The sequence below is a fragment of the Pleuronectes platessa genome, chromosome 10 (genome assembly GCF_947347685.1).
Source record: "Pleuronectes platessa chromosome 10, fPlePla1.1, whole genome shotgun sequence".
NCBI classification, from domain to species: Eukaryota; Metazoa; Chordata; class Actinopteri; order Pleuronectiformes; family Pleuronectidae; genus Pleuronectes; species Pleuronectes platessa.
Window position 1 is genome coordinate 14982830 of NC_070635.1, and position 25940 is coordinate 15008769.

Genomic DNA, 25940 nt, shown 5'->3' on the forward strand with positions numbered 1-25940 from the left:
AAGTATCTTTCACAAGCAGTTAATTCATCACTGCGAACCCTTGTTTCTATTGCTTCGCTGTTTGTTCCTGCGTCAGGGCAGAAATATGAGGAATACATTTGCTGGGTAGTTACTGTTGTACCGTGGCTAAAAGGCTTTATCAGAAAAAACAAGATTGATGATTGCCCTAACTGTTTTTCAAGGTCTCTGTTCTACGTGGGCGTGAACTCTACAATATGAAACGAATTCTGGGTATTATGTGAAGCTCGGCTTTCTCTTTTACAGCGAGAATTTCTATTCAAAATGCTTTTTTGAAGAAATTTCTTAAATGTATTTTAAAAGGAAAATTGTTATGCCTTCTAGAAATGACAGCAGCAACCCTGGGCATAGTGTTGGGGTCTTTACATCCATTTCTGCAAACTGTATAGATGCAATTAGCATGAATGTGATGTCTAAGGAAATTTGGTTGCACTAATTCTATTTCAATGGTCAAAGTTCAATGTCACTGTGACCTCACAAAATATGTCAATAGCCTATACTGTAATTATTGCAGATGCTAACAAGTAGGAGAAAGAGGCAAAGTGAGATTTTATATGCAAACAGTCAGCTTCATTGTTATAGTCTTCTGTAGAAACCCTTTTCTGATCATTATTCAACAGAGGGGGAGGTTGGGAACATATTTGACTGCTTTACTTTTTCACACAACTGAAGTGATTCATAGATTATGGACCTGTGTGTGTGTGTGTGTGTTAGAGAGAGAGAGAGAGAAGCAGCTTTTTTTTAACAGTCAAGATCAATTTGATCTAAATATTCATCTATGACAAATTAATTAATGTTATTCTATACATTTCAAAGTTTTCAGTACATATGGATGTAAACTTTGTATTAAACGGTTATACAGTACTTACTAAACATAACAGCTTTTGGCATCCAGACAAATGCAGACCCATCACACTGGCTGTATTTTCTTACATAATTTCCGACCAGGAAAGAAAACCGTCTGGTTTGGTAGTGACGCATAAGAAAAGAGAACATTATTCTGACTGCAGTTCTGAAATATATAATACTGAATAACAACTTCATATTTTACCAGATAAAACATTTTCTCATGAATTTTTGCCTCAGGTCAGTGATGAACTGCTACAATGTGAAGCTATGTAAAATATTTAGAGGTATTATGAGGATAAAAAAAACCTTGAGACACTCTCTCCTCAATGTTTCTGAAATGTAAATCAATCATTTTCTTTTTGGACACCTTTATTGAAACCTCCAGACTGTGTTCTATTTCTCAAGTGTAGTTTAATTGCCTGGTTCTGAACCTTCCAGACCTTCAGGTCTCTCGCTGTATTCTTTAAAAACACCTGTGCTAACCTAATTGAACTGATTAAACCTGAAAGCGTCTGTTAGCAGCTGCACAGATGCTAAAGATGAAGCACTCCACTGTCTCATAATGCTCAGAAACTCCATCCATTCCCAGGAGAAAGGAGACACATCCACAGAGGAGTTCAGTGGAGACATCCTGTGATTAATTCTTTTGACTCGTAGAAACTTTAACAGGATTTTTCGTAATGCATGTGGTGTCTAATCTTCCTCTTGAAAAGCTAATCACAGAGGAGGCCGAGGAGTCTCAGGCACCTGCTCCGCCACACATTCACTCTCATTATAGAGAGAGAGGAATGAATCACTTCTATTGGCTGCTCCACTGTGAGCGGCGCACCAGGCTTTCAGCAGCTTTTGTTTTCGGTGACTCTGTCTTTGCGTGAATCTTTACACGATACTGCTGTAACAGGCTCGTGTCAGGCGGCGCATTTTGCCTCATTTAGCTCCGTCTTAATTGGGATGTGGCAGTTCTTGAGCCCTTGCTGCTTTTTTTAATTAACTCATAGTTCATTTGATTGAGTCCTGCCTCTCAAGTATGTCTTCATCAAGACATCCAGAGCGTTATGAGGGGGCGATGCTCTGGAGACATCTCATTCAGGGTTGTCAAGTGGGAAGTGTTGAATATGACACAGCAGGAAGGATTTATCCAAATTATTATTATTATAATTTTTTCAAGTTCCATCTCACATATACAGGAAAACTTTCTTTCGTAAAAAGAAAAAGCTCTAATGCATCCATGTATGTGGAACTTGTAGATAAAATGAGGCGAATTGATTGAGAGCAAATGTGGCCACAAACTAGAAAGGCATCAGTAGAGTGTATATTCGTGTACCTATAAAGTACATTTAAAGTCAAAAGATCCCCATTTGTATTTAGATCTGGTCCCAACACTCATATCAGTCCCTTAAACATGATTTTCATCAATCTCCATGAAGTATTCTCTAATGAAATCAAGGAAATGTTGAAACAAAATCTCGCAATGTTAAAGAAAAGTTAAAAAAAATCACCAAAATTGAATGAGTTCTCCCTCGTCCAGTAGTTTCTGTGTAATCGGTCTGAGTAATGTCAAAGGCCAAAGTCGCTGTCAACATGAACTCCCATGACCTCTCATGAGTTAACAATCAACACAATACCTGCCAAAAAATTGACATCTGTTTACTGTTCTGATGAAGCATCCATCCCAGTCCTCTCTTTCACCATAGAGGTTATAAAACATGTGCTTTGTTTAATCAGCTTTGTTTTTGATGGCGGAGATTGACATGTGACTAGGGTTGCAAAATTCCGGGAATATTCAAAGCTGGAAACTTTCCATGGGAATTAACGGGAATATACGGGAATAAACTGGAAATTGTGTGGGTAATTTACACTAACTGTATTTACCTTGTCATATGCAGACATAAATATAAACATTTGGTTTGTCATGCACTTGACTATATGCTTCTGCATCTTTGTGTCATTCTTAACATCGGTCTTTGCACAGTATTTGCAAATGTACAAAGCCTTTCCTTCCAAATTGGCTGGGGTGAAATGTCTCCACACATGAGATAGTGCACTAGGCAATGATCTGTAGAATAAGATGAGAAAAAAGCTTGTAAAAAAACACTAAAGCAATGCCAGAGATATAAATAGTTGGCCAATTGGAATCGTCTTTAAAAATATTTTACAATTGATGGATAAATGAATAGAAATAGGCTAGATGAACAGATGAACAATCCTCAATCAGCATGTTAATATATTTTCCCCAGTAATATCATTGAAACTTACCTGACTAGTCTGCACACTACAGCAGTCCTCAATAGCTCTGCTGTAGTGTGCAGGATGCTTGGAATTATCTGTGCATGTGATGGAGAAATGCACAGTGGAGGGTTGAAATTCAACGTGCCGCGTGTGTTGCATTCAATACATCCTTAAAATAGAGTGTTTCTTTTTCAAAATTCCCCAAATTCCCGAGCTGAATATTCCCATGGAAAGTTTCTGAAAATTTTCTGGAAATTTGCCGCCCCTTTGCAACCCTACATGTGACCCTTCAAACCTTTTAAAAATACAAATCTCTGTAACATTACCTTAAAGCTAGCACATTATTCTTTCTAGTGCCGTTACCCTCCCTGTGTTTTACTGCCTGGATGGATTTGACATGAAGAAGCCCTCCTTTGCAGCAGTCCAACAACAACAACAACAACACATGCCCCCTGCCTGCTCCTGATGCATTAAGAGCCGTATGAAATGCTAAATGTTGCCATGGGAGAGGAGCGGTTGAAGCCTCTTGAAAGCTCTAACAGGAGAATTGTTTACTCTGAGAAAAACGGTATTTTCCGGGACTGTGTGCGCATGTAGCATACAGGGTATTATCAACAAATGAATATCTGTCTTGTTGTTAAGCAAGTGGCTCTCCAGACCCGCAGACCTCACTCAGTGATTACTGGAGATTGCCTTGATAGGCTCCTTGTCCGTTGGTTTGAGGGCTTCTCGTGAGCCGTGCAGTGGAGGACCAGCAGCAGGGGCTGGTGAGAATTAAGGCCCCATCTCCTCATCATGTTCATGTTCATAGATCTTTTATGTTGACTGAATGACACTAAGCATTAAAGAATGTTAATGAAGCACCATAAGGGGGGGGGGGGGGGCTTTAATGGACCTTTCCTGTTATTTACTTGACACCGGTGTCATATTGATCCAGTGCTGATTACTCACAGAAGTCTGTGTAAAAACTATGATCTTATAAATCACCTGTATCGATGGCAGCTTGAGAGATGCAGCGGATTGATGCTTTGAAACTAGATATGTTTGCCTGCATGGAGTTTTTAGGGACTGTACGTAAATTATTGCTGCATGGGGACCACACCTTGTTTGGTCCTGATCCACAAACTCTTCAGTTCAGTCTGAGCCACAGTGTGAAAGCCACCCCAGACCAATGGGTCAAACTGTAGTCTGACCAAAAGAGATCGAAACTGATCTAAGTTAAACTAAACTATGATTCTGTTCATTTACGGTGTGGATAGCTCAGTCTACCCAGAGGCGAAGTACAGTGGACTGCACATCAGAAGCACCGGGAAATTGTGTATTGTCGTTCTGGTCATCCTTGAACGGGCAACCTGACCAGCAAATAATATAGCAAACAGGAATGAGTTGACAGACACCTCAAATACACTTATCTGAGATATACTGACGCAATCCGTTCCCATGGTCTCATAGCAGCCAAAATTTTTAACAGCTCCATCTAAAATCTTTGTTGCAGCTGTGAACCCACTTCTGATAACATTAGACAAGTCGCCCGTGAAATGGATGGTTGTGGTAAGAAGAAAAGGGAAAGGTGGAGCAGAGAGGGAGAGAACTGAGAGAGAAAAGCTCTTGCCACAGATGCAGCTAAATACTGCAAAAATAATAATATAATAGCACGTATCAAAACAACTTGATTCACAAATATGAATCAAATCAAAAATCAAATATTCAATTCAAATAAGTCACATCTTTGCTAGGAAGGGTCACTTGAGGGGCATAACTTGAACACTCAGTATTCAATATAGAGTACTTCAGTCCCAAATTGAGGTATTTTGTCATTGGATGACCTTGCTCCTCCCCAATGAACATAGTGGCCAAATTTTGTCTGGTATATGAATAGCAGCCAATATAGCTGATGATGTACATATGTCATACAAAATGATTTAGTGCACTCTCTAAATGAAGTATGAAACCATAACTAACTGGTTCAAATGTTTACAATGGAACAGAACATGAGGAGTGGTTCAGACCTCGGTGAGAACGTCCTTTTATACTTCAAATGCAGGAGGCCGTTATTATCGGTTAGCCTGGAGCAAAGACTATCTGAGAAGGTTTAAGAGCCCCTCTCCCCTAACGACTCAGATGGCAGATGGCGCCCAGTTTGAATCCCATCATCGCTCCTCAGCAGGGAACCCCCCAAGTCATTGGGTCTCTTGTGAAAATCAAGAAATTCCTTTTTACCCTTCTCACCTTGGTGCAAAAACATCAAGGAAACTGAATGACAATCTATGACAGAGAACCACAGGCCAAAGGGATTATCTAAATCTCTGCATTATCATTACCTGATTCATTTTGGACCTTCCGTTTTGGATTACATAACCCAGCACTGGCAGGGTGAGCACTGGCAGACAAGTATGAACGTTGAACGAATTGCACGGTTGCAGAACTGTGTGCAGGAGATACGATGGAGCAAATCTGTCTTTGCTGTGTTAGTGAGGAGCAAGACACCTCCCTTATTCCCTCTCTGTAGATCTCTTCACGGTCTCCTTCACAGATCAATGAGCGGGAGAACACGTGTAATCCAGATGAAAAAGAAATGACAATGATGCTTCAAAACTACTGGACTAGTTTAAGCGTTTAATGCACTGAGAGCTGTTATAGATGCTTCAGCAAGATGGTCTCTCCGTTCTCCCTCCGTTAATTTGTTTGAGTGCATGTGCAACCATTGGCTGGGGTTAGATGGAAGCTTTTAATAATGTTGTTGTCACAAGCTGGAACTGCTCTACAGTATTTGAGTGTGTTTGTTTGCGCATGTTTGATAGCATCGGTTTTAGAGCCCAAACACAGCTACACTAGAGTTTGAGTTCTCAGACAGGACAGTATAGAGCCGTAGATCCATCTGCTCTGTTGAATAAAGCACTTCACTGGTCATATTTCAAAACGGCCAGCGAGCAGTTTAGTTGAGTCGGGAGCCAGCTCATGTTGGACTAAATTATAAATTTTGTTGCTTTTTCATTTGTCTTTTACACAGCGAGCATATAGGCATGTATATTTCATAGAGAACATGCAACAGTATATGCTCTGCAGCACAAAGGAAATCTACAGCTCACACACACACACACACACACACACCCCTTGCTGTCACAAATGTCACTTTCTGTCTGCTTGCCTGACGATAGCTTTGCCATGTTAAATAAAGGGAATTTCTGAGATGTTTGCACTGATCCTGTCTGGTCGCAGAAACTCGAGCTGTTCAACAATCTCACTTTCACTTCTCTCAGAGACCATCAGTCGTTCAGCAGAGACAGATTTCAGCCCTTTAATGTGTGCAACAACTTCAGTGAAACGCCAATTGAAGATGTAATCCGTGGACAACAACACAGCACGGCCAATGATCTGTGATGTTCTACACACCGCCCTGTGAGCCTGCACTGGCAGTGACATCAAGAATGTTTCATATGAGTGTTAACTCCTTCTCTAATAACAACACGATGGGTATTGACCGATCCTGACTGCACTCGACTGGCACTCTAATGCAACCCATGGAGTTAAGTGTGCACATCCCTATTGAATGAAAACTCATTCCTTGAAAAAGATAATACAATGTTTTTTTGTTTTTTTTATTTCTCCAGGGTGAGTTTGAAAAAAACTGAGTGAAGTGATCGTCTGGTTTTGTGTTCAGTCAGTGTTTGTGCCTGTTTGATTATGAGGACAAGGCTGGTAATATGCATTAAGCTTATAGTCAACAAATTGTGTGGATGCTAATAATTATTGTGTGTGTGTGTTTGTGTAGCTTTAGCTTGATTGATTTACCCCTCTTTGCTTAAAGCTCCATTTACTGTCCAGAAAGTATTAGATGCACTGAGTGAGATACACTTTGTACTGGGTGACATGTTCCTTTTTAATCAAGAAGCAATATATAGTTTATTTTCAGTTGATCCCTCACACACTGTGCCGCAGTTATAAATATGTAGAACACCAATTCCACTGCTGCAAATGAAGTAGGCCCTATAGGTATATATATATATATATATGTATACCTGTCTTCTGCCCTCTTTTGAAAGGCACAATATAAATCCAACTTTTTATTTTTTAATATATTCGTATTTTTTAAAATAATGAATGTATAAAGATCACCAGCCCTATCAATTGATTTCTATATTGTTTAATGAGTTAAACCTCCAGGGTGTCTGTTGTCTTGAAACTCCAGTATCATCCCTGACTTTGAGTTGTGTTTGTGTCCAGTCATATTTACGCTCTCAGTTTAGATGTATTGTATCCACCTCCGTTAGCCCCCAGCTTCCTGCAGCCACCAGGGGCTTCCAGGTCAAACGCTGCTGAGCCGACTCAACATTGAACCCATCTGTAATCCATATGTCATCATACCGACTAATTACATGTGTGGCTCCCATAAGGCCTCACTGGCATTTACAGAGCAAAAGGGTAATGTTCACAACACCTGTAAAGAACTATCACAAAAAACAAATCATTGGATTCAAAATGGAGTGTTATCGACAGGTTGCAGTATTTAAATGAATGCTCCAAAAAGGACACAAAGCTGTTTTTATATCTGTATAATAAGACACTTTTTGTATACTGTGTTTGCTGCAACAACAACAAAATATACAAATGTATAAAGATCAAGCACTTTTCTCCACAAAACAATTCACTTACTTTGCAAAGAGAACCAAACAGAAAGCTGAATAAGGCATTACGGTACAGATTTTCATTCAGCAGAAAAACATCCACATAAATAATGTATTTACAGGGATCATTGTAAAAAGGAAGCCAGACACAGTCCAGACAGGAAACAGGAACTATTGATTAGTTTTGAAAATGTATGAATGCTTTTTCTAGTATGAGTAGCACTTCATGTAAATACATAGTTAAATAACATTCAACTCTAATTAATTAATTACAAGTGAAGCTTAAGGATACAATAGCTTAACCAAACAAAACACATTACCATTTAATAATATGCTGTTACATAACAATGTTATACTTGACAGAGTATATACTGTAGAGCTCTACCCTTTTTCAATGAACCTGCATCTCTTGAGGGGCAAAATCACTGCCATCCATTTGACTGATCCCATAACATGTGAAAACATTGTCCACAAGACAACAATCATCAGTGGCAAATTACCAGTTGACATGTATGTCAATGCATCTTATCCAGTTTGGGCCTGCCTCCATGCCAGTTTGGGGTCATGCCACTATACGTTGAAACTACTGTGTCTTGTTCCTCTGTCATTTGAATGTTTGATTGTGCAAAAGAGCCAAACTGGCAGAGAAGTGATACAGTGGAAGTGCCAGACATCTTTCACAATGTAGCAAAATTTAAAAATGCCCTTGTTTTCATATAGAATCTGACCTCAGAGACAGATCTGTAACAAAAACGAATTATTCATTATGTGTACGCCGTTTGTCTTTACTACTGTAACAATACTATTACCATTCACAAAATACAGCCAGAGATGAATTAGGACAGATATGCATATTTCATTTTGTTGCCTCTGTACTCCACGGTGCACTGGATGAGAAATTAAACACTTTGAGGTTTAAGTCCCAAATCAAATCCAACTTTAAAGTAGCTATAAAAGCATTTTAATGTGGTTTTAAACAATGGATTCAGCAATGGTGATTCAATTGAAAGAAGCTGCTTGTAATAATAATAAAACCATGGAGGGGGGGGGGGGCTGAAACATCACTGTTTTGGTTAATCTGCACCTCTAGTAATGCAGTTTTCAGCCGTTAGATGTTTTCAAACAGGCTCCAAAAACCCACTGCATCCTTCAGTTCACCAACCATGGGGAATAAACACTATTTCACCTGCTCACTTAAATATATCATGATATTTAGCTGTATCTCTGGTGTTGATGCTCTGCCAGTCCCATACTGCAGTAAGTCTCACCTCCTGCTGTGACAGCGGTGTTCTCTCATTCACTCCGGTCTCCATCAAGTGGAAAACATGATCTGTGAAAGGTCAGGTGACTAACTCAACCAATTACAGGCCACTGTTTGGCTTTACACAGACTCAGGTTGCCTTTTTCTGTGTGTTTAAGATCAATGTCGTCCCTCCCTAGACAATCTGATCATTGTGCGACTGTGTACTCTACGAGCCCTTCATTGTTCACCTGAGACCTGGACACGAATGTTAACGCTCAGAACTCATAATTCTGCTTTTCTTAGTGTATAATTAATTATAATTAGAAGCGTGTTTTCGTTTTGGTAGAGTAAGGCCTTCATGTCTATGTCAGGAGCGAGTCCTTTCCACAGAGTTGGCACCGCCCTGTTTCTACTGTAGCCCAGAATGGACAAACCAAACACTGGCTCCAGAGAGAGTCTTTTATGTATTTACTGTCTGTTTGCTGAAGATCCCTGTAGGTTCTTCTTCAAACTGCTAATGGGAGGTGGTGAGATACTGGAGGGATACTCAGTTGTTTGAACTCTGCAGTGTCACCATTGGGAATCCAGCTTCTTCACACTGAACCTTTAACTTCATATTTAGTCATTATTGGACCAAAATAAAGACACATTTGAAATTAACGTTTAACTCCAACTACTGTGTGTGTGTATGCGCGCTTTCTACACACTCTTAGATTGTATTTACATTCGTATCCATTTCCTTTTGCGCAGGCCCACACAGGCATGTTTGTGATCATCCTGAAAGCCACTCCATTAGGGATTATGTCTCATGTTGGACACGGGCGTTTCATTACATGAATTCAAACACACAATCAATAATTCTTCCTCAGGCCCGCTGTATATGTCTGCCGACTCATACTCCTGTAGTGGAAATCTGTGTGACCTCAGTCTGGAGGTCCTCATGAACTGTCCCCCCCGCCAACTGACCCACGCCTAGTCAGGCCGGCGGTCTCTCTGTCACCGCGGGAGAACAAATGGAGGCCGGCTCCCGCGTGCTGTTGCGCGCTCTAGTGAAGCTGCTCTGCTCCAGACGGGTGCGGTAGGGCAGGCAGAAGTCCCTGAAGCACCTCTTGAAGTTTTCGTCCAGGAAGGCGTACAGCACGGGGTTGAGGCTGCTGTTGGTGTAGCCCAGAGCGATGCACAGATGCCAGCTGGCCACTACCAGGGGGTCCTTGTGGTCAATATCCACCATTGTCTTGACAATGATGAAGATGTGGATGGGGGTCCAGCAGATGATGAAGGCCGCCACGACCACCAGGACCATGCGGGTGATCCGCCGCATGTTCCTGTCTTTCTCTTTGGAGCCGGAGAGGAGGCGGACACTCTTGAGCCGCAGGATCATCAGGCCGTAGCAGATGGTGATGACCAGGACGGGAACGACGAAGGCGAATATGAACACGCAGATTTTCATCACTGTGTCCCAGTACCACTCAGGTTTGGGAAATCGGAGTGTACAGGCGGTGGCTCCTGAGGATTTAAACAGTTAGAGGTTTAATAGGGAACCACGGGGAGAAGCTAATTCAAGTTAATCACCCAGTTCAAATGTTTTCTCTGTTACAGATGAATCCCCGAAATCAACACTTGACAACGAAGGTACCAAAAAGCATGTGAGGTCAGGTGACATTTTTATACACTATTGTCAGTCCTGCCACAATAAAGGCCCCTCACCTTTATCCGTCACCTTGGTCACAGCAGCGATCATCACAGGCACTCCGACCACAGAGGACAGGATCCAGATGCAGACGTTGATGAGCTTGGCCTTGGCGGGCGTGCGGAAGTCCAGGGCCCTCACCGGATGACACACAGCGATGTAGCGGTCCACGCTCATCATGGTGAGCGTGAAGATGCTGGTGAACATGTTGTAGTAGTCGATGCCGATGACCAGTTTGCACAGCAGCTCCCCGAAGGGCCACGTGCTCATCAGGTACTTGGCGCTCTGGAAGGGGAGCGTGCTGGTGGCGAGGGCGTCGGCGAGGGCCAGGTTGAAGATGTAGATGTTGGTAGCCGTCTTCATCTTGGTGTACCTGGTTGGTTGGAGGAGAAGAAAATAACACTGAGCCGTTCTGATTGATTCTGTCTCTCATTCGACAGAAGCCGTTGCTAGTTGGATGGGGCCGAGTTTATTCCAAGGTCTGCCGGCTGCTTTGTGCCAATGAAGACGCTTCCATTTCCATGAAAATATTTCAAGGTTATAAGCCAATTTATTATTTGATTTAATCAGTTTCCCCCCTCAAACCAATTATCCACGATTTCCCCCTTGATACAATATTGAGATTGAATGAGCTTTTCAGACGCTTAATGTTTTTATGGCATTACACTGAATGCCTGAGAGCCCCTCTCCTCTGCCAAAGTGACTGTAAACCTCCATTAAACTGCACTTCTATCCGATGAATCGATTCCCACTGAAAAATCCTACAAAACATCTCCTTGGTTTCAGATCCTCTGAACATGTTTTTCTTCTTTGCGGCCAGCCTTGTCTGAATGGCAGCCGAACAGTTGTCTGCCTGTTTGAAGATGGATTCTTCCACCTCAGTCCACAGTGGTCGGACAAATTTAATTAAACTGCAGCAACGGGCTGTAAAAGGATGAGGGGAGACAAAGGGATGTCTTTACATTTTCTCCTAATCCACCACATAATTACAGGCCATGCAGGGATCTTTGCAAGGAAAGAGTGAGGCCATAATGTCTTTTGTATTCACTTTGTTTGATTATTGGGAAATTAATCTTAAAAGCATCAATTCAGGAATTGGAGAGGCAGCTCAGGGGGATGATGACAGGGGAGGTCCAACCGTCAACTCGCTTCAGATTTATCAGCATCAAACCGTCAGGACACAAATCATCAATACATTTACACATGATTAATGTGTACACGCCATCTTTCTGTAATACAAATTATGAAGACGGCTAATTTCAACCCTGAGCTGGAGAGCTGCACCGCCCTCCTCTCAAATGTGTAGGAGGTGTGTGTGTGTGAGTGTGTGTGTGGGTGCGTCTGAGTGCCTCTCAGACGCACTGGAATTGTTGTGGCCAATTATAAAAGACAATCACAACGTTGTGTATTTATAGACGCATAGTTGTGTAACATTAGATTTATTCCAAGAAGTGAGTCTGTATGGTACTTAAAGGTGATATCGAATATTTCCACATGATATAAAAGTAAAACAATTTCTATCCTGGACCAACGTTTCATTTGTGCCAGTTTTCACTGATCTGCGTGTTGCCGGCAGCAAATCCTACTTGAAAAAGCCAATAACTTGTCCTCTCTTATTCACTGGAATTAGTTTGTGTTTCTTTATGTAGATCTCTTGTCTCTTACCTGACCACCCCGTACATGACGAGCACGTTTCCCAGCAGTCCCACCACACAGATGAGCGAGTACAGAGTCGTGATGCACACGGCGATGATGAGACTTGAAGTGTCCCTGGCTGCAGCCCCGTTGGTCCGGTTGCTCCTGGCAGGCAGCAGCAGCAGCTCCTCGGAGAACGTGACATTGAGCGGAGTTCCTGACACCGAGTAACGCTCGCTGAAAAGCCCCGGGTCGTCGGGGAGAAGAGTGGGGAACTCCATTGTTTGAATTCTCTCCAAAAATCAAGTGGGAAGACGGAGGTTTCAAAAGAAGGCGCACGAGAGCGCACGGAAACTGGAAGGGAAAATAGAGAGAGATGAGGCGACCAGCCGAAATATTCTCTCTCTCTCTCTCTCTCTCTCTCTCTCTCTCTCTCTCTCTCTCTCTCTCTCTCTCTCTCTCTCTCTCTCTCTCTCAGCCTCTCTGTGGAGACTGTTTTCTCTGCCTAAAGGGAAACCATTTGTCAACCCGCTGTAATTAGATGTAGCACAGAATAATGCTTTTGTATTCTCGTTATTGGCTGTGATTAAAGAAAGAATGACCAGCCTCTTGATCCAACTGCTACCCGACTCCTCGTCAATGTCGACCAGAGCCAAAGAATCCAAGGATCTCTCCTGGTTGTATCTTTACAGCTCAATTAGAGTCGCCTGCAGGCATCGGGTCATTCCTCTGCTCATTGGCCCTTGAGGCACCTCCACTTCTTCTCTCCCACTCTCCATGGCCTTTGGCCTGTGGAAGCGGAGCTCCATTAGAGAGCTGGCTGTTATCAGGAGCCAGTCACCTCCCTGAAGTCGCCTCACTGAGACACAGGGAAGATGCTCTTGCCTGCCAGTAATGAAATATTCAATCCATAAAAAAGTGTGCGGGAGCAGATGCAAACTCTCTCAGACATCCCCTGGGAGGCGTGAAGGATTTTCAGCCATTCAAGATATAATTTATCAAAAGTCTAGGACAGGTCACATGACTTGATTCAGGTTATTTGTCATGTTGTGTCATCCTATTCAGAAATCAGCAAGTGGTGCACGACATGGTGACCAGCTAATGGCATATTAATCACACTTCTTATAAATAAAACTACAGTAACATAGAACCATTGTACTTATTATGGCAACTTAATATGCTGATGAAAAAATTACTGCAATGGAGTTTGTTAATGTTAATATTCAGCACAATACAGATGTTGTCATGCACAGATATGTTAGGCTATGATACATTTCAACAGTACAATAACAATAACAAATATGTTATGTTACTTGTTAGGCCTAAATCAATGAATATACAATATAAATGTTACATATGCAGTAGTTGGTTGTCATAGGTATATTCTTCGATTCAATCATCAATTCAAAAACTAATATGTGTGATTTGCCATTTTGAGCCTGCATGTATTCCATATGCCGGTGCTGTAGAGATGTTACAGTTTGATTACATTATCTTTTACAACTCATTTCCCCTCCTGCCAATTTGAGTGTTAAGTCGGTGCTGACGGCTCACAGCAGCAGCCAAGTGTGTGAGTCCTGAAGTCAATCCTATACAATTTGTCTTGTCACCCTTTATATTTGCTGCCCGAGTAATTATGTTGGTATCAATTACATCTTCATGAGCAAACACATTGATGCAGGCACACAGACATGCAGGCTCCTTCATTTGAGAACCCTGTTTTCCTGTGGGATGCTATTTAATCAATGGCGCTCATATTTGCCCACCGCTCTCCTCGCAAAGATTGATTCTTATCAACCCTGGATAAGAGAGACTGTTACCATATTGTAATATGAAACACTCCGTCTGTTTTTTGAACGGATGGAAGCATTTAATTATTATTTCCAATATAATTCACCGCTTGACCTTCTCAGTTCACGCCCACGTGTCGCGTAAATCCTTGATTGCACAAATGTTTGACTCCAAAGCCGAGCAGGTGTCCCTTTTTACATTTTCATCAAGCTCTCATTCATCCTGCCTTTTTTTTAACGTCCCATTCGTGCGAACATCTTGAACCATTAGGAACAAGCAGCTGCATGTGATCAGGTGTGTTCGCTGAAACTCTGGCGCCTGCACGCATAAGTCTGCAGCGTGTTTGAGAGCATCTCTCAGGTTTGAGTGTTTATCCGAACGCAAGACAGATTGAAACCCTCCCGTGGTCGTGTCTGTAGTGATCACAACTGCACCCATCTTAGTGCACTCTGCAAAGTGACCTTTACAAAATCCGCCTTTAACCAACCAGCATCAGCGTCACACAGAGCAGGGACGGTGAGAAGAATGGAGCCAGCTTGCCGATCAAAAGCTCCGAAGCCTCTCTCTTTACTGTTCCTTTTAAAGATAGATCATGTGCGTCCTTCTCACGTGAAGATTAGTAATTAGAATGATCAGGATCTTTTCGGTGAGTTAGCAAGCTCATTTTTCTCCTTCAATACCAGAGGTTATTGGTTACAAGTGGCTTCTGAATCGCTCTCTGACAATCCATCACCAAGTGAGCATAACCGTCAGAATGATCTTCAATACTGAGTATGGTGGCATAGGCAGATTATGACTCTATGAATGGCAATATGAGTCTGTTGGTTGTTCAGCTGTTCCATCGCTTTTGTCCAGACCGAAATATCTCGACACCTGTCAAATGAATTCCTATGAAATTTCATACAACAAGTTATGGTCCCCAGAGGATAGATCCTGATGGCTGTGGTGATCCTCTGAACTTCGTCTGAGTCCGATATTTTCCATTTTTCATGAGGTTTCTTGACCACCAATGATTTAGGGTGATCCTCTGACCTTTCCAATTATTATTTTACATACACAAAATAATTTGAATTATTGCTACATTTTGTAACAGAGTGTCATTTCAGTCCTTTAGCATTTTTTAAAGATAAAATCAAACAATGACAGAGAAATAGAAGCAAAGGAAATATCTTCAAAATGTCAGAGTGTAACATGTGGTAAAGTAAGTGCAATCATTTTTACTAGATGAGGCAGGGAGGCAGCGGAGTGGAGGGGTCATGAGACTGACACCTCCAGACCACCACACCTCCAGAGGAGTTGACAGTAACTTCTGGTCTGTACAGTTACCTTAGCCTGCACATTGCACCTACACAGCTCGCCTCATACCACTCCATCCCTACAAGAATAGCCCAAGAGAGACAGCTCACCCCTCCTGGTGTGAAATGACTAACAGAACACTTCAGAAAGTAAATTGACCAAGTCTAATATCTGTTACAGCTGTATGACACCTGCCTCTGCTGCAGGCAGGATGGTGATGTGCAGGGTTACACAAGCCGGCTCTCCATCCCCTCCGATGAAGGGGACTCAGAATTCTATGATGTATGGGTGCTGGGCAGGTGCTTTGCGTAATGCTCTTTGCAGGCTGAGTGTACATGATGAGCCACATCTGTCTTTTTACACAATTTGGAGATGTGGTGGTAATGTATCATAAAAGAGGGAGAGATGTGTCTGGACGAACGGTAGCCGACACAAACAAATCGAGGCTCCTGTCGTTGTTGTGTTTATGTTTCCTCTTCCGCCCTCTGGGAGGATCGCTCATGATTAATCTGCGCGGGCTCGACATGATTACTCGCATCACTCTTCAGCTCAATGGAAACCTTGGGAAGCATTACGCTGCCTCTCTGAACACATCATGTTCATGGCAGGGAGAACAGAGTGCACACTTCTAAGTGGGCTCTCACTGTTGGGTTTTTGCATGAAAAAGATGGAGTGATGATGAAGATGCATGTTGTCTAATGTTGACACAAGACAAGACGGCTGCTGCTGATTGATTCAATGTCAATGAATCATTTTTAATACGCTGCTGTGGCGTCTTCCATCGATCAAATTGTCATACTTGCAATCTTGTATTTTATACGTTACCACTGTAGTGTTTTATATCTGGCTTCAAGCTGCAATATCTCGTGTGATGCAGCATGTGTCTGATATATGCTGGTACTTTGTAACTTCTGAAAGGTCAGAGAGAAAAAAAGGTGGCATATCTTGATATTTCATTTCTCAGCGTTGCAGGTATCAGTGTCCAGACATTTTTGGATCACAGAAAATGTGCAAGAAAACCCATTAACTGAGGCTTTGTACTTATTTTTAAAGCTGCCTTGTGGGAATTTTACAAATAAATTAACCTCTGTTGTATTCAAGCCAAAAAAGATTACACATTAAACTGATAGCTACCAAATAAATCTCTTTGGAGTGTACTAGATTTTAAATCATGGTGTCTGTGGCGAGACTTCCCGCGCTATGAACAAGAAGCAATGAGATTATCGACAACCAACAGAGTAGGCTCATGGACTGTACATGAAGATGTATAGATCATCTCAATTTCCTCCTTCTATCCAGAAATAAAGCCAAAATATCACAGATATGACTGCTGCCATCTTGCACCAGGGACATTATTTGTTGGGCCAGTAGCAGTAAGTAGGAGTATGGCATCCAAGAAAAGTTTCTGAAACTCCAGATTAAACAAATGAGGGATCACAGTCTAAAAAACATGGTGATTAATGGCGAGAGCAGCAAGTGTACTGAGAGTGAAGCAATGGGACTGGGGTCAGACACAGATGTTGCCTTACACACTGTTCGACAGCTTAAATCATTTCAATCAGGAGAGACTTGATTTCCAATTTACCAATATTATTTTTTTACAAACGCACAGAAGAATGTGTATGTTTTACAGTCTTTGGCATTTTAGACCCCTGTGAGATGTCATCAGGATTAGAAGGGGGTGGAGCAGAGCATCGAACAGGAATACCCCTGGAGTCTAGACACTGGTGGAGGTTTATCGGTCCAACGTATGTTTGCAAGGCACATCTTATGCTCGTTTGTTCTATTGGACTCGTTGAGTGTGACATCCTCTGCCCTCAACCCTCACAAGGGTAAGGGAAAACAACAAAAAAAAACCTTGACAGGGAAAAATGTAGAAACCTCAGGAAGAGCCGCATGCCAGGGATCCCTCTTCCAGGATGGACAGAAGTGCAATGGATGCCACGATTAATAAGTATATTGTCAGGCCATCTTGTAGATTTTTATTCCGCGATCAGCTGCCACCATGATCGGGTGTCCTCGATCCGTTGACATGATCCATGATCAGTTGAGGTCGGGATCCGGATGAGGTGATGAATATCCTCAGACTGGAGGAGAATAGGGTGCAGGAGGGGTTGTGCGAGTCGTTGAATGATGGCTGACTGAGGAAGAGAGGAGAAGGGATTTTTAAAGTTTGACAGCTGCTGAATGATTGGCTGACAGAGACCGCGCCCGACCTGATTGGATATTTAGGTACACCCACAATCAGCTGATCACTGTGCAGGTAAGGACCTCCATTGGGCGCTCCTGATATTAGGAACGCCCACGATCAGCTGATGGTCTGCCGTCTAAGTCTTCCTTACTGAACTTACGCTGAGCTTCATTAAAATTATGAATTATTGTTTTGGAAGCGTGGAAATGTCTCTATGTCAGCATGTGTTTGTGTTATCCCCCTCATTGTCAGAGGGGGGCAACAAAATGTCCACGCTGCACAGGTTTATTATACCTGTCTGCAGCTGTCTGAGACAAAACACAGCAGGAAGATGAGCCTCTGCTCAAAGTCACATCGACCACACATCACATATAATCAGGGTGACCTGCTCAACCAGCAGGTGTGAACTCGAGCTATCTTCCATCTCGTAACCCGGCGATAGCTCTTATTTTAGTTTCTATAAATACACTGATAGTGAGGCTCGCAGGACAGTTAGCAGATGACTCAATCGCTTTATGACACCAAGAAACCATAAGATTGTACCTGACCACATCAACCTAGGAACAGTGTTCGCAGGCTTTCTTAAGAGTCCAATTTCTGTGCAGCAATCCTCCAGGCTCAGGGCGTCTGCATTATTTACTGTTCAGATTCCACATGAATGCACCAAACACAACTCTGTGTGATCAAGAGTCATTACAGGGTAAAGACTGGAGCGGAGGAACTGTTTTAAACAGACTGTTGTATTATGTTAAACTATAGGCCATCTTTTAATGGAAAGCCTGTGTGCGTGTGCGTGTGCGTGTGCGTGTGTGTGTGTGTGTGTGTGTGTGTGTGTGTGTGTGTAGAAAATGTAGAGTTTATGGGTCAATGACTGCACCTGTACATATGTAGTTTCTAGAGGTTTGTTTGTAGACCAGTTGCCTCATTGCTATACCAACAATGTGAACACTACAGATCAAGAATCTACCAGTTCAGTGTGAGGACAAAGTGACGTCACAGAAGAAACCACACAGTGTGACATTCTCCTGCATGTTCTGCTGTACAATGCAGATTGTACTCTCTGTCTGTGTTAACTTCAAGCTGCAAACTCTCTGCAGCGACTGCAACACATGGACATCATTACAAAAAAACAGCACAAAACACCTGACTAATGTCTCTGAATATTCTTCATCTTTGACGTTCTTCCTCCTGGGACATGCCTGAGAGGACCACAGGAACCAGAGCACCCATAGGACCACACCGGACCTTTATTATGATATCTTTATCATAGGTTAAACATAACTAAGTACATTTGCTCAATTATTGCACATGTACTTTATCACAGTGCAACTTTACACTTCCACTCTACCATATTTTTGGAGACAGATATTGTGCTTTTTCCCCTTAAATGTAAATAAATGTATTCACCAGCTTTATTTGTTCAGAGTTGGAAAAAGTATGAAAAACTACTATATTACAGTGTATTGTTATAAATGAATCTATCCAGTAATAAATGGTTGAAGTTAGCTCCATCTTAACCAGCTGCAGCATTAAAACAATGAAATTATCATTATTTCTCATAATCATTTAATTAATTTCTGAAATGGGCCCATACCCATAATGAGGGAGAACATTTTTAATTTTTTGAGGTATATCTATAAACATATACATATTTCTGGATTTATTATTGTTGTACTTTTGTTCCAGTTAACTTTTGAATTCATGACTTTTGGGCCCAGGTGTTTGCAGGTGAGGGGCTGCTGCTGCTGCTCCTTCAGGATGCTGGAGTATTCCTGAGCCAAACTGATGATCCTGGGATCTCTGTAGGTTACAGTAATTGAAGGTTTGTGTAAACACCACTTCACAATAGCACACGCACACACAAACACACACACACACGAAACGTGAAATGTGACAAAACTCACTTGAACTGAGGAGGCCTGGTCTTAGGGGACTTGAGGATCTGTCGTGCCTCAAACTCAATGGCCCTCTTCTTCAAACTATTGCTCACCTCCCAGACCTGAAATAAGGAAAGAGGACATGAGGAGAAGATTGGACGAATTTAATTAAGGCCAAACTCTTGTGACATCTTCTCAGGACTGTGTACTCACCAGATTGTACAGATTGAGCAGTGGGAGGAACTCAGGGTCATCGTAGGGTGAGTGTGTGTGTGGGTGGATGGTAACTGTCAGAAGAGCACAGCCATTAACTGTGGTGGCATAGGCTCACAGAGATAAACAAGAACAAAGCTTTTGAAACAGCATGTTATTCTAGGCATTTTTTTATTTTATTACTGAAAGCTTTTATAGAACGTAATTGTGACTTATGTATGGGTTCGTGTTTACAAGTCACAGATGTCTTGCTGTGTACTTACATTGTCATATGCAGAACACAACAATTGAATTCAATATATATTTATTTTCAAATTTAAATTCTTATTTTCTATGTAATTTAATTTGTATGGCACAAAAATTGGAAAAGACATTCAGTATGTAAGACGCTATATAAAGATGGATGACAGAACCTCCAAAAGTGAAGCCAAAGCATCTTGATTGCCATCTAGTGGTTGGCTGCAGTATATGTCATTAACACTGCCTCCTCCATGTTTGTCGATTGCACTACAACCAAAAAGTCAACTACCTTTTTACCAAAGATGGTTTCTGACACTTTAGGTGGCTATTGTCACTCTGATGTTTGCGTTTATTTTGTAATTGTTTTTGAGCTTGGTTTTAATTAGTTGTTTGATGCTTTAAAGGCAGGGTGAACTAACGTGTGTTTCAGCTGGACTGCAATACCCTGCTTCATCCCCCATTTGCTAGCGCCGACTTTGTCTCCAAATGCATAAAATTGGCAGCATTTATATCACATACGTCATTATTTAAATTCTTTGCATTGTAACCAAAAGTTCCTATAATGAGGAAGCAAGAGAGAAGAGAAAGAGAGCTGCATACTGCGACCTGGAAATCCTCAAAAGCATCATAAAGCTTGATAAACATGTGCAGCATGTTCATATCATGTCAGAGTTCTCTTTAAATCACGAGTATTGATAAAGAATAGTCTGTTGGTAAGATGTCATATCCACAGGGATCGTCAGAAAGTTATTCATTGGTGATAGTGATTCTTTCAGCACCTAACTGGACAGAGAAAGGTTCACTGGAGAGAATCACTTTTTAAATGAGCACTGAGTAAACTTCTGACTACTACCGAGTTCTGCTGGATTATTGATATTGGTGCATGGGGTTTATGTTTTATGAGATATTCTGGGGATAAGTAGGGGGATACACACCTGGAAACTGAATGATACCTACAAACAAACGTAACAGCTTACAAAGTATAGAATTTATTTAGAGTCGGTTGACTGGTTTATGAGAAATTAATTAGACACAGTAACAGTTTATCATTACAGACTATAATCAAGGCGTCGGTGCCTCTGATTGAAAAGCTACTGATGCTTACAGTATCCATTTATTTTTCTTTCTTAAAATCATCAGCGAGGTAATAAAGCATTCATAATGTGAACTTCTCCCTGATTGCAGCGGCACTCATTTTAAACCTCCCTGCGGGCATGATAGCTGCGACTGACGGATCTCTTCACTCGGTGGCGACAGCTGAAGGAAAATCTCAGCCTCCTTCACACAAGACATTTTCTTGTCAGCAGTTTTTTTTCTGTCACGGTGGTATTCTGCAATAACGGGCAGAGCTTCCCCAGCTTCACTTGACAATTAGTTACGCAACAGCAATTTGTCTGGGTCTGGGACTTATTAGTTTTCAGATTTCAATCTGTGTGGAGGCAGCCGGCGCAGTTTAGATATGACGAGACAGAGGCAGCGTGCACTAATTGAAAATGTTTGTAAGTGTTACCCACACTGGCAGAGAGGTTTAGAAGTGAGGCTGTAGTAGGGCTAATGTGTCCAATGCATATCGTCTGTTTGAGGTGAAATGGGATCAAATGAAAGCAAAGACAGGCTGCAGCCCTCTGTATGGAAATACTGAGATCTACTTTCTCGGAAAAAAGGTTACGCCAAAATCGGAAGTATTTTTTTTATCCAGTCTCTGTCTCTGCTGAGGATGCCAGTTATAAACTCAATCAAAGCTTGTGAACAGAACCTGCTGTGCAGAGCCAGAGTTTGTGCAGCAAACCAATATTAATATTCTGTCTGGTTTTCATAGTGATTTAAAGTATGCTCAGGAAGGAACACGGGAAAGAGAGAGCATCGGTCAATCGAAAATTAAGCTTAAGCTTGACTTCTGGTTCGAAATCCAATCATCTGATTTGTCAAACATCTTGGTGTCGATCATAGTTTCCAAGGAGGTTACGTTTTCGCCTGTGTTTGTTTGTCTGTCTGTTAGTTAGCAGGATAACGCAAAACTACTGGATGGATTCCCGCAAAATTTGGTGGAAGGATGGGGAATAGGTTGGAGGAGAAGCTATAAGCTAATTGGCGCAGATCCAGATCTGGGGGAAGATCTAGGAAGGTTTTTCCTCAGAAAATATGACATGGATCATGGATCATGAAAGAAAATGAGGCATTTCCAGGAGACTGGCATTTGTGACATAGGATCCAAAGTGAATTCAAATGTGGTTTCACCAGTGGTGTCACACGCACACACAATTTAATTTCCCTGACGCAGCAACAGTTCCCATCATAATATTTGTTAGTCACTGCGCAATCTTCTCAGGGTCACTGAATATTTGTACTAATCCACAGAGGAGGTGAATATTGTGGTGGGTGTCAGCAAGGTGGGAAATGACATGGAAGAGAGTAATGTACGGGAGGGGAGCAGAGCTGGATGCTGATTTTGAAACACACACTCACATCTTGGCACATAGACGGAGAGACAGAGGGAGGCTTGCAAAGAAAATGCACCACACATTCATTACCTAAATGGACAGTTTAAAAATATACTACCCCCATTGAGAAAATGATGGGGGGAAAGGCTTATGTAATACTGCAAAGAGGCTCAGATCCGATCTGATTATACTCATGACCACTGGAGTGGCAGATCTACACTCAGCATCTCGCTGGGAGTCGCTAAAAAGTCAACCGCTAAAAGAGTGAAAATGGAATAAACTCTCATCCCCTGATGCCAGCGCATTGTCAAAGTGTCCAGGCATCCCAACAAGCTGAGGTCAAGGTCTCCAACCTTTTTCCATACCTCACAAAGACATGAGCTGAGGTCCGTCTTCGATCTAAATCATCATCGGACATACCAGAGAGTGAATGGGTTTAAGTAGGTCTAATTCGTTTTAATTTTAGTTTAGTTTTCATCATCATTGGATGTTGATTGTATCCGTGAAACCTGGAAGGCAGTGGAAACGTGTCGTCCATCTTTCTTTTGGGGTTTGGGAACTGGCTTGGGGCTGAGAGTTGTGTTTGTGGGTGGACTGTTGGGGCAGTGCTGTGCTATTGTGACTTTTATTGCTTCATTATTGTTTTGTTTTGTTTTTTCAAACTTGACTCTAACTGGTTCCCCGGAATTAAATGTCAAATCTTCTACAATACACAGTCTATGGTCCATACCTGTGTTTTTTTTATGTGTGGATATATTTATTGGCTGATACTAATAAATTTTTTTGTAAAAGAAACCCCGATCCTGGAATTGTCTGTGTTTCCTTTCAGTCTCTTTGTGTCAGTCGAGTTTAGATTCATGCTGGAACCACTTATCTTGGCAGAAGCTTTACGTTTCAACGATCATGTGGCAGTTCTAATGATCCACTAAGTGACAGTAGATTATAGTGTGTGTGCAGCTAACAGATCGATGTGACAACATCTGTGCAGGAGACACAGAATAGAGCGAAGAGAAACACGGATATGAATCAAGACAGAGAGGGACAAATATTGACTGGACCATCTGACCAACAGAAGGATCGACTGAATTGAGTTTCAGGAAGAAAAAGACTGAGAGAGGGAAAAGAAAGAGGAAGGTATGAATAGAAAAAAAACAGGAATGAGAGAAAAGTTTGAAAGCCGATATTTGTAAATGATTGAGAAAAAAGTGCATTAACACCGGCTGGAAAAGAGAGAGTAAAAGATGCAAGTTAGAGGAACTCGGTGATCAGTGTGACAAAAAAGAAAAAAAAATGAAGTTGGCAAAATGTGGTTGTCAAGGAAACAGCGGCTCCAATCTCCATATGAATTGTCCCTGAAAGAGCAGAAGAGACCAGAGAGGTCTGCTGCCCTCACTGGGACACTCAGAGGACGCTGACACAGACTGAGATGTTTACATGAGCATTCAGCAGACAAGGAGGCTGCATGAGGAGAGCAGGAGGGGGATTGAAAATGTAGTGAGGATGAAAGACACCTGAGAGCTTTCTCAACAGAATAAGGGAACGAAATAACAAAGTTTGTCTGTAGGCCAGAAGGACGCTTGCCTCTTAATGGAAGCAGTACAGTTAAAAGAGATAGCAGGGCTGCTCTTTACTGAATGCATCGGTCTGTGGGTGAGTGTTTGTGTGAGTGCTCATTTATATCACTGAATGTCAGAGTCTGCTGGACTGGTCAGCCTGGCCTCAACTGTTGGGTTAAAACAAGACTATTTCATACATTTAGTGGTGAGAGCCAAGTGGCAGAGTGTGATATTTAATTCCCATAAAATATCAATATCGAATGTCAACTATACTAGTAATAAAATAAAGATTTGGGTGCAGAGCATCGACTGATAATCTGACTTTATATTGTCTGAACAAGACTAAATCAAATAAAACCAGTTTAAAAAAGGTTCCCTGCAATTTGGTGTAATTACCTGGTCTCTGAGGTTTGTCATTGATTTTTCTTTTAAAAACATAATTGCGTTTGCCATATCTTTGGTAAATAGCTTTCTGGTGCTTTGTTCCCACCTGCACATGAACGAGACATGTTGGGTGCAGATTCACACAAGCAACTTGGACAATGAGCCTCTGCTCGTGGTTGCAGCTGAACTGGAGAGTTAGAAGTAATTTAGCTCAATTAAATCATTACAGGCACACGCTTTGTAAAGCATTTATATGTATCTTCACATTTTTTAGACTAAATAATTGGGCTTTTTTCTGTTGTATTATTATTTTATTTATTCACATAATCGCAGCTGTTCTCTAGAAGGTCAGTTCATTGGAGGGGATCTCCCCATGGTACAATCAGAGCTGTCTTATGTCTTGGACCCACAGACTGTATATAAAGATGGAAGACGTGTTGCCACTCCTTTATTATAGCCACAAATGAAGCTAAAATAATGCTACATGGTTTTAAAATCATCAAATAACTACTCAAACCAAACTTATCAGGAAAAGAGCACTTGAAGATATATTGTCGTGATAAAATGCCTGTTCACAGTCCATGATCAGATAGCCCTGTTCCTATTGGACATATCTAGACTCACTGTCTCCCTCTTTGCAGTCTTAGTAGTAAGATGAACATTTACTGAGTGTTATTAATATTCCGATGTTACTCTTTATGTATTTCATAAAATGTCAAACCTCTTATTGAAAAGTAAAACACTTTTAAAGGAAGCTAGAAAGTGGCAGCCTACTCTCTAGTGAATGTCTAAACAGATGCTACGATCAAAGCACAGATGTGATAGAAGGTCGTATTTTAATGTTCTGGTCTTGTTGACGCACGGTGTGACTTCTGTGAAGTGACTTCTCTAAAAATCACTTTTATCATTATGACAAATGCAGTGTTCAGTTATTGTCAGTACTGAGCCTGCTAATTTTCATGATGGTGATGATTCTAAAAAGAAAGTAGGAGATAACGGAGAGTCATTTTAGCATTGATGATACCTGGAGGATGGGATGCCTCTGCGTACATGTTCACACTGTTACCAGGTGTAAGGAGGACTCAGCGTACCGTGCTACGAACGGATCGGGTCCAGTTTACATCCAGGACATGGTCCATCCTGACACCCCAGATCGTTCACTCAGCTCTGCATCTGCCAATCGGCTTGTTGCTCCCTCACTGTGAGCTAAACACTCAACACAATCACAACTGTTTGACATCAGGACAGCAGAAAAGTCTATACATCTTCTGCCCGCAAACACAAAATACATCTCTTGCAACTATACCTTATATAAAAAAAAGAAAATTTACATATTTTTACTAAACTAAAAATGTTGAGCACTTAAATGGCACTTACTTATAGCACTTTGTAGTTTGGCTGACTTGAAGAAAATTGTTCTTTCTTGATTCTTGTTGTTATAAAATACAAAAATACAAAACCATTTGTTCTGGGTTTGAACCCTCACGGTTGAATGCACTTATTGTAAGTCGCTTTGGATAAAAGCGTCAGCTAAATGAAATGTAATGTGATGTAATGAGCTGAAATTGAGCCAGGGCTCCCTCCTGTGATTGACTGAAACAGAGCTAATGAGCTGAAATGGAGGCAGTGACCTTCACCAGTCAGGAGGGCGCTTGGATGTGA

At 41.6% G+C, this 25940-nt stretch overlaps 1 protein-coding gene across 1 annotated transcript; it reads right to left on the minus strand.

Annotated features, from left to right (window-relative positions):
* Nucleotides 1–9940: 9940 nt before the first annotated feature.
* oprd1b (opioid receptor, delta 1b) lies at nucleotides 9941–12570 on the minus strand. Its single transcript, XM_053432861.1, has 3 exons — nucleotides 12320–12570; nucleotides 10672–11027; nucleotides 9941–10470 (listed from the first exon to the last, which is right to left on the minus strand). Exons 1-3 carry the CDS (start codon nucleotides 12568–12570, stop codon nucleotides 9941–9943), a joined length of 1137 nt encoding a protein of 378 aa, XP_053288836.1.
* Between the last annotated feature and the right edge of the window lie 13370 nt (nucleotides 12571–25940).

What these genes read in the sequence shown, in the direction of transcription:
- oprd1b (XM_053432861.1), bottom strand. Translation starts at nt 12,570, where the DNA reads ATGGAGTTCCCCACTCTTCTCCCCGACGACCCGGGGCTTTTCAGCGAG. An exon ending in GTCATGTACGGGGTGGTCAG is followed by an intron (nt 11,028 to 12,319) that starts GTAAGAGACAAG and finishes CCAACCAACCAG; the next exon opens with GTACACCAAGATGAAGACGG. An exon ending in GACCAAGGTGACGGATAAAG is followed by an intron (nt 10,471 to 10,671) that starts GTGAGGGGCCTT and finishes TTAAATCCTCAG; the next exon opens with GAGCCACCGCCTGTACACTC.